Source organism: Heterocephalus glaber, unplaced genomic scaffold (assembly GCF_053883595.1).
Source record: "Heterocephalus glaber isolate CG9 unplaced genomic scaffold, H.glaber_assembly_v1.0 deba00000546, whole genome shotgun sequence".
In the NCBI taxonomy this organism is placed as follows: domain Eukaryota; kingdom Metazoa; phylum Chordata; class Mammalia; order Rodentia; family Bathyergidae; genus Heterocephalus; species Heterocephalus glaber.
Genome location: NW_028258147.1, coordinates 33,029,144 through 33,039,100, shown reverse-complemented (window position 1 = coordinate 33,039,100; position 9,957 = coordinate 33,029,144). Strand labels below are relative to the sequence as shown.

Sequence of the window (9,957 nt, the reverse complement as noted above, 5' to 3'; positions counted from 1 at the left end):
ATAAATAGATGCCCCAGAGGATGGACAATAAACCCTATGAAGATTAGAGAACCTGCTGGATGAGTGAAAATAGTCAAAATTTGCTTTCAGGAGAATGCAAATGGCAAGAGGGTTTATTATTATTTAATTACTCAGACTATTGATGTAGTATTTAATGCAGCTGAAGTAAATTAAAAGAACATTATTGTTACATTTCTGCCTATTATTTTTAATTGTTTATCCTCTGTGTGGATTTGCTCACAAACTTCAAATTCTAAAGCCCTGCTTCAGACTGTAGAATATACTGGTGTGTGAAATACAATAAAAGAATGCAGTAAATAGCTCATTTCTGGGAATAGTTAATGTCTTAGTTACTTTTTCATTGCTGGGACAAAACACCTGACACCCACAAGTTAAATGAGGAAAGTTTTATTTCAGTTCACAATTTGTAGAGGTTTCAGTTCATTGTCAGCTGGCTCCAAAGCAGGGTGGAATGGCAGAGAGGCATTGCAGAGGAGAAACAGTCCAAAGCTGAGTAGGAAGAAAGCAGCTAGCAACAGCAACAGCAACAGCAACAGCAGCTAATCTGTCTTTTCCTTTTATCTCATCCAGACTGAAAACCTTTTGAGTGGTGTCACCCATACCCAGGATGGGACTTCTCTCTTCAGTAAATCCATTTAGCTACACCCAATTCCAATCAATGGGCTAATTTAGTACCACACACCCTTAATCCCAGTATCACACACCCTAGATCCAGCCAGCTCTGAAAATCCCTGCCTATGAGCACATGAGACTTTGGGGGATATCCAGATACAAGCCATAACATTAATTTTTCTTGTTTTATATCATCCTTACTTCTCTTTCTAGTCATTAACATGAGGCAATAAACTTGAACTATGTGAAGATCAGCTTCTTTCTTCCCCAGTATAGTTATATATCTTTTTTTCTATATCATGATTTTGTATTAATGGTAAGGTTTCTTTTTCTTCAGAAAAAGCTTAGAGCTTTCTATAGAAACATTTATTGAAACAATAAAGCTCTTCAGATAAGCATTCAACTTGTCTTAGTAAATGTGATCCATTTTAATCCTACATTTGAAATGTTTTATTTGTGTTTAGTGTTTGTGACAACCATAGGAATGCAATGTGCAGATTTCTAATTGAAGAGAGTTTAATTGACCAATGGCTTTAGGTGCTGGGTTCTGAAATCCAACTGAAAATTTGTAACAAGGCCACACATTCCATGAGCTTCTAAGCCAAAGACTGATCACAACAAGCATACTAAGAAAAGATGGTTTTGGGAGACATAGAACTCCTTTGATGGTTGACGTTTTTGTTCCTGGGTGGTATTAGTCAGTGTTCTCCAGAGAAACAGAATCAAAAGTATGTGAATCTCTCTCTCTCTCTCTTTCTCTCTCTTGTCTCTCTCTCTCCATTTACATGGCTCTATCTATCTACCTACCTATCTATATCTATATGTATCAGTAGTTAGTGACAAAAATATATAGACAGCCCAAGTGAAGGAGAGAAGGAAGGTTAGAAATGGTTAGAAATATTCATGTCGATCAGATCCCCAATTTTCACTCCTAGGCTTTCTCCCTAATAGCACTTTTTCTTGCACTTTTTCTTTCCAGTGCTGAAGATCAAACCCAAAGCCCCACTCAAGCTAGGGATCTTTGGACATTTATTTCTCTTTTGGCATCTGCTTTTTTGTGGATTTGGACTAACAGAACTTTAAAAAAAATCTTGTGAAAAGGTGAAACAAAATTTTAACCTTAGAATATTATTATAGCATCCCCAAGGGAGTAAGAATATAACATATAAACATAAAACAATAATAACAACAACAATAACAATAAAAACATCAGTATAAGAGAATGCAGTTGAGCTATCTTGAACAGAACTCTTCTCATTTCCTATCTTGAAGAATTTGCATACCATGTTCAAATACATCTGAAAACTTTCCATGTGGTATAAGGATGGTTGAAAGTAAACCCCTTTCTTTGGAGCTCAAAGCTCTTCTGAAATATGCACAAAACTTCTATAAATTGGAAGCAGGTAGATGTTAGGAATGATAGCTAAAAACAGACAAAATTCAATTAGTTTTAAAGCATGCAACCATTAAGTAGTAAATGTGATCCATTTATATCCTACATTTGAAATGTTTTATTTATGTTTGTGACAACCATAAGAATGCAGTTTACAGATTTCTAATGGAGGAGAGTTTAATTGACCAATAGCTTTAGGTGCTGGGCTCTGAAATCCACCATTTGGGCAAACTTCAATTGCTTTACTAAAAATCAGAAAGCGATTAGATGAATGAGTAAAGATCACAACTGAGTTAAGTTGTCATTATCACTTTAAGGTAGTAAAAGGAATTTACTTTTTAAGTTCATGTGTCAATGCCATCTTACATGGTGTTGGCTATGGTTGTAGAAATTAGAATTTCAGGGATATGGCACTGGGTATCTTGTTTGTACCTCTATGGATGTCTCTCTTTTTTGTACCCTGCTGGCCCTTATGGATTTTATCCCCCTTGCCCTCTGGTTTCTGGTTGAATTTGGGCCAATGGGAAGCACAGCAGGAGATTAGAGGGAGAAGAGTGAGGTTGTTATTGATTCCTCCAGTGCTTTTTTTCTTGCAAGACACCTGAGACCAGCTGCTTCCCACAATTAAAGATCATGACTCCTATTAGGCAGCCTTTTCCAGAAAGCTCTTTCTTCTGTTAAAAGTACTCTTCTCTTGCTCCTTTATGCATAGTGAGAGTAGGGTCTCCTGATATTATTAGCTAGTCCTGGAGCATGATTTATCCCTTGATATTTCTCTATCCCATACCATGCTCTTACAAATAATTCCTTTATTAAACTCTCCTCAAATGCTTTCTTTTCATTTGATATTATTTTGTGGTGTTGGAAATTGAATCCAGGACCTCATGCGTGCTAGGCAAATACTCTACAGCTGAGCTACATCTACATCTTCAGCTCAAATGACTCATTTTAAATGTGTTATGTTTCTTATCAAGACTTTAACCTTGATGCTCATCCTAAGTGAACTACTAACATACCCCTATTTACAGCAATTGGGAAGAGATAATGATAACATATCAAGGGTGAGTTTTTGGATTTCTTGGTAAAAATTCTCTCTTTCCACTAAGGAAACAAAAGGTACTTTTGACTTGCTTGGGTGTTTTCAGAGGTAGCATAGGGCTGTCAAGCTACACAGGCTGTAATATAAATTGAAATTTGGCTATATTATGATGGTGGTGTACTTACATATTGAACTCTTAAAATATAAAAAAGAATACAGAATAATAGTACACATTTTAATTGGAGATGAGTTTCTTGATAATACAGAAAATGAAACTTATACATATTTCAGTGCCTAAGAACACTTTTGGAACATTCTAAGTTGTGTGGCAGAAAGAACTTTGGAGGATCAAGTGTTGTAAAAATGAAGAAGGAATAAAATAATCTTCTTTAGACAAATAAGTTATTCTATACAAAAGAAATGATCTTCTCTTTGCTATTAATTTCTGAGAGACTTCTTTCCCAGGAATGTATCAGAATTGGAGATACACTACACAATAATGTCTGGCTTATGGAAGAATAAACCGTGAAGTTTTTAATTTCACTTTTTGTTATGATCTGAACAGGTCCTCTCCAAATTCATATGCTCCAATGTAGTCACCCTTGTGATAGTGTTAAGAGCTCCCTAAGAGGTGATTTAATTAATGAGCCCTCATGAAAGGGATTGATGACTTTATAAAAGAAGTATGATGGAAATGTTCATCCTCTGTCCTTCTGCCTATCTACGTGAGGACACAGCAAATGAAACAAGATCTGTCTCTGCCAGTATGTTTGGATCATCATTAGTCTTTTCACAGGAGCCTTTCTGTTCATTAGCCCTTGGAGTTTGGGTGAATTTTTCTATTTGCTTGGGATTTATATGCTCACTAGCTTTAGAGATAAATTGCTTGACTGCCTTGTACTGCAAGAAGAAGAAATCTAATTCTCAGCCTACTTTGGTAATGTCTGCTGGCTTCTGTGGGTGTAATCTGTAGAGAACTGTTTGGTCCTCTATTTTGGAAGACCCTTGAGTGTCAAGCACATGATATATTATAATTTACTTGGTCAGTAGACCTCTCAGTGTGAGATTTTGTTTTCTGTAAGAAAGCTTTTTCTAGATAGTATGTCTTAGGACCAAAATTATTTTTTCCTATTCTGAAAAAATTTCACACTTGACAAGAAAGTAGATAATTGTCCTCAGTCCATTCCTTGGGAGGTGTATTTGTCAGCTTTCCTATTGCTGAACACAGTACCTGATACAATTTAAAGGAGGAAAGTTTTAATTTAGCTCACAGATTGGGAATATTCAGTTCATAGCCAGCTGGCCCCAAATCAGAAATATCATGGCAGAGAGTGTGGCAGAACAAATCTGTTTAATTCACAGTGGTCAGGGAGCAGAGGAGGGGAACAATACCAGAGAGGAACAGGGAGGAGCCATCTATAGTACTCAAGGCTATGCCTCTGAGCCCCACCCAGGCACTCAGTAGTGTGCTCCTCTAATCTGCTAGTCTTTCTTAATCCAGTGGAGTTGACATATCAGGATTAACTGTCACAGCAGGGTGATTAGGGGGAATAGTAGGGTTTTGTGTGGGTGACATACTAGCTTGTCTCTACTAATTCCATCCATAGCTGCTTAGATGGTGTTATTCAAACCAAGAAAGAGACTTGCTACCTTCACACATCTCTCATTCCTTCCTTCTCCACTATAATCTATGTGGGACTCATAATATGGCTAATATAAGAGAAAATTTAATGTTGTTTATACAAGGTTGAAAATCCAGGGGATATATCTATAAAATTCCCATCTTAAAGTATGGGTCTTGGATCTAAAAAAAATTAGGTGGTACTAAAATCACATTCTTGGAGGAAGAAGACCAGGGTCTTACACAATTTCAATGTCGTAAGCAAGAAGGCCTCCAATGGAAAATCCCAGATAAAATGACACCTTTTCTATGCTTCTGCCACTTCTAAGTTGACCCAAGAAAGCAGGTGTGATGGGTATTGTGATGTTTTCATTGATTCCATACTCTATGAATAAATTATTATTTTCAGCTCGTCCCTGTAAACGAAGCAAAAGTTCTTGGACTTTTTTATCCTTCCATACATCTCCACTTTGCCACAAGGAATTAATATCAGGCATCTTTCCAAAGCATTGGTCAATTTTTCCTTTGTGGACAAGTCTGTTCATATTGGTACCTTTTCCAAGAAAGAAATATGCAATTGGTTGCTTTGTACGATGCATGTGTTTATATTGTCCCCTGAAAGACTTTTCCAGTGATAGAGCATATTTTCCCATTTGTTTAGAATCTTGATCTAGTTGTTGGTTTTCTGGCCAGAATAAGAGTGAAGCTAGGAAATAAGGCTCTGAAAATCTGTAAGTTGTTCCTACTTGTTGTAAGATGTCTCTAAGCTGATCTTTCAGTTTTTTAATTGGCTTCACTAATTTGGAGGTAGGCTTAATACAGGAGAGAATGATGTTGGCCAAGATGAAATTTTGCTTTTCCTTTAACTGCATTCTGACAATGCATTGTTCAAGGAGAAAAGTGTATTTGTTCACTATAAATTCCATGGTGCTTACAACATCTTCCTGACTTTTGATAAGATATTCTAAAAGCCCAGAAAACTTGTCTGCTTTTAAAGCTTCTAAGCTTCTCCGATTCCTCTCTACTTGAAGTGGCAAACTGAGCTTTGATTCAAGATCTCTGTTTTGTGATTCTCCTGATGGACCAAATACATCTATATATTTCCTAAAATATAAAGCTACCTTTGTCCTAGTTTTGGCCTCTTCATTTTGCTTAATGTTGTTCCTGGGTTTTAGAAGTACAAAATAATCATCAAAAAAATCAAAGGACTTTTTTAAAGAGGACCGCAAAGTAGTAAGATAAGGAATAAATTTCTTGAGAGCTAATTTAAATTCATTTAGATCCCCTGGAATATCACCACTTCCTGATATAAAATTGATCATAGCTCTTCTAGAGAGTTCATTTTGTTTGTCAAAAAAAGGAACCAGCTGGAGAATCTGGATTGTGTATTGCCCCACTTCTATCTCCCCTAGGTAACCAGAAATGTTGTAAGTGTCGTACCTTCTTTTTGACTTCTGACCCAATCTTTCCTTCACTTCATATTCTCTATCTTCACTTTGCTGTTGAGATTCTTTGAATGCATCTGAGGCATGTTCTGCTAATTCCAAAAGATCGGTTAGATCCTCAACTGAAATGTCCCTGTTTCTTTCAGGGCCCTCTATCCACCATCTAATCTTACTTTTATATACTTGACCCAGTGTGTCTGAGATATAAGAGTTGTCAGGTTCTATCTTTTTTGCTTCATTTGCCCAATAAAGAGCACTGTTAAAGTCTTTCTCTCTAATGTAGAAATGTCTTGCCAAGGCTTGGCAAATGAATGCATTTGGTTTAAACCTCTCGATACCTTGGCACAACACACCTTTAACTGCCTCATTTCCTTCATCTGTATGTAATGCTTCAATAAAAGGGGAAAACCAGGTTCCTGTTTCACCTTCTCGTTCATTCCGCTGTCTTGTGAGCAGTAGTGTTTGCATATCTTGGAAAAATTTGCTTCTTCCTAAGCCAGTATCATAGAACAAATTTTCTGTTAGCATATCCAGCACAATTTGACTTTTATCCACATCATAGCTTTTCTTCAATTCTTTCAGGGAGAGGACTGCAATCAAAGGGTGAATGATGCGCACTCCACAGTAGGTTCCACATTCCACCACCTCTGTTTTTATTAGAATTGTAGAGTAGGTGCCTATCTTGTCTTCAAACTTTTCTGTTCCCCAGAAAGCTGTCTTGTTTGCAATTCCTAAGTACATCTCACACTGTGATAGTGAAATGGTGGTATGAGGCACATATGAATTAAGAAGAGCCAGAAAAGAAAAAAGCTTTGCTTCCTTGGTGGACTTATTCTGTCCTTTCAGAATATTTCTGACCACCTTTTCAATGTATTCTTTATTAAAATTTGTTTTCATGATCATGAAGGAATAAAAATCTTCAAAGTTTTTATGCTGTTCTTTAATTTCTTTCAATTTAAGCTCAAAAGCTATCTGTTCTTTGGAGGTCAGTTTCTGTTTTAGGGCAATACTATCTGGGATCTTTGCACTTTTTTCAGGATTTTGTGATCTTGTGCAATTTAAGATGATCACTAGAGGTTTTTCATATCGAATGTATTTTTGAGCTACAGCTTTTTGAATGGCACTCTGCAAAAGATAGACATTATCTTGTTCTTCAAAATCATCAACAAGGAGCAGTACAGGTAAGTATTCCTGATTATTTGTTGCCCCATAGGTGATTAAATCAGTCACTTGTTCTCCAATTTCAGAAAAATCCACCGTCTGGTTTTTCAGTACAGCACATCTGAATTTCTTCCTTAGTTCCCACAGAATATGCATGGCCAAGGTAGTGCCCCCACAGCCTGGATGATGGAACAAATGAATGATTTTGGCACATATTGGTTTAGAAGAATCTGCAGCATTTTGAATCATTTCTTCAAGTTTTTCATATCTGTCTCTTTTGACAAAAGGTGAGAAATAGTATTCAGAAAAGTAGAAGTTCCACCATGATACTTTGCCACCTCGATAGAAGTCTTCTTCTTTTGAAGCCTTGAATTCCAGTAACTTATTTTTGTCTTTGTGTAAGAGTGTACCTTCACATTCATTTACACAGAGAATTTCCAGAGCAGTCATATCTTCTTCCTTTTTCAGAAGGACAGTAGATGAACAAATAGATGGCAAAAGTCTCTCTGAAGACTGAGTTACAGATTTTAGTTTAAGAATAGTGCCGTTTATCTGTTCAAGATTTAAAGCAGAAATACACTTGTCTGATAGTTCATCTTTCTTATTTGTTAATCTTGCTTCAAGTAGGTCTCTCCATTCCTGATATATGTTTGATTTTACACAAATACACAATATATTTTCCATTCCTTTGAGATCTTGGTAGAAGGCACAGAATGTCTCAATGAGGGGATCCCTTGGGTCATCCACAGAAGACAGTAATAGAAATACCACCAAAAACTTCCCTCTTGGCATTATGTCTTCATGTGTAAGAAATGAAACCAGTTTCCTGACTTCAGAAGCTCTTTCTTTTTGCCAGGCAACTGGATTTAAGGGTTCATATTTTTCACTGTCAAGGTCTGACCTGCCATTGCAGAAAATCCAGCTGGGTTTCTGGTAAAGATTCAAACTAGAAATCTTCTCATTTAATGTGATTTTTTCTTCTATGAATTGACTTGGAGAGTGTAGGCTTGCTGCTCGGCTTTCTTTGAAAGATTTGAGAACTCCTTTTGTCTTGGACTCAGAATCAAACTCTAACACAGCAAACCATTTAATTTCCTTTATGAAATCTAAGTGTATTATTTGATCTGGATGGCATTTGTTTGTTACAAGAATGTACCAGTCATAGTATGAATTATCTAATAAGTCTTCATTTCCTGTCAACAGAGTAACCAGCTTTGATCCCTCACTACTGTTTTTATTTGGTTTTTGTTTGCATTTTTCTTCTGCTTCTTTTCTAGATACTGCCACTGTTTTTAAATCTAACTGAAAAGCTTTAAAATCAGCTTTATTTTTTAAGATGTTCTTAGAGTTGGGACCATCTCGCACAAAGACTGAGTATTTTGAACTTTGTTGCCATGCTTTGTTGTTACAGTTTTGCATTTTGATCTGGAAATAGTCATGTTTACATTCAGAGAATTGTGGAACAACATCCACCTCAACAACAAATCTGTCAGATACAGTGCTATTTGGCAGTAAAACTTCTACAAATCTTGGTTCTCGGATGCACTTCTTTGCTTGTTGGACCTGATGTGCTTCAAAATACTGATGGATCATCCAATTGAAGTGGTCAATTAGGGCTTCTTTGGTGACACTGGTGACTTTTATGCCAACAATTTTGCCATGGGGTTTGTCTTCAACTCCAAAATGAATAGTGCCATTGGTACGTGAATTCATACAAGCTGAAGCAAAACGGAAGGTCTCATTGGTAAATTTCATCTTAATATCCTCTTCTGTGGCTGTTTCAGTATTTTTCAGTGCTTTGAACTCATGTACTGGATCAATAAGATTTTGTGGTCCTGTTTCAGGCTGCAGGATGAAATGCAATTTATAGCGATATGGATCACTGAATGTATTAAAAGGATATGGGGTACATGTTGGTTGTGGCATGTCATCTGGTGGATTTTCCATGGGCTCATTTTTTAGTGATTTAGACTGTTTGGCAGCTGGACTCACTTTAGAAGCATTATCCATATCTGAGATCTCTTTGTCCTTTTGCTTTTGCTTTGAAGTCTCTCTACCTTCCTTTTGCATCAAAGATTGCTTTGTAGGAATATTTTTACTGCTTTTCTCCCTCTTGGATGTCTGAATAGGATCTTCAGAAGATGTCTTCTGCAATTCTTTGAATAGTCCCTCTATTTGGATAGCTGGTCCATGTGTTATGCCCATATCAACAAGATGGCTTTTATTTAGCCACTTCAAGATTGCTCCACTCACATCTTGTGCCATCAAAATTTCCCTATGTTTTTGGTCAATCTTATGACTCTCTAACCACCTGTTTACATCCTCTTTTGTCCATTCATCTGTATTTTCTGGAAGGTTTAGTTGCTCTGCCATTGTGATACCTGTATATAGAAAAAGAAAAATCATTTGGTATTTTACAAGTAAAATTTTAAAACAATAGGGCCAGGGAGTTAGCTCAGTAGTGCCAATGCCTGCCTCACAAGTGGAAGGTCTTTAGTTCGATCCCCAGTACCAACCAACCAACCAACAAACAAAAACCAATAAATTTTTCGATAGGTTTATATATGTGTGTTACAAAAGTTTAAAAGTTTCTATTACTAGTTCCTTGTACGCCCTTCCAGAAAAACATCCTCAAATACAAATGCACAAGCACTTTTATCTCACA

At 36.6% G+C, this 9,957-nt stretch overlaps 1 protein-coding gene across 9 annotated transcripts in view; it reads right to left on the bottom strand.

Moving 5' to 3' along the window:
• Positions 1-392: 392 nt before the first annotated feature.
• Positions 393-9,957, bottom strand: part of LOC101717834 (sterile alpha motif domain-containing protein 9) — a 52,209-nt gene continuing 42,644 nt past the window's right edge. For all 9 annotated transcript variants that reach the window (XM_004862358.3, XM_087204720.1, XM_087204719.1 and 6 more), the window contains one exon: positions 393-9,673. In XM_004862358.3, coding sequence (XP_004862415.2) covers positions 4,926-9,665 — 4,740 coding nt within the window. In that variant the 5' untranslated portion in view covers positions 9,666-9,673 and the 3' untranslated portion in view covers positions 393-4,925. The remainder of the gene's footprint in view (positions 9,674-9,957) is intronic.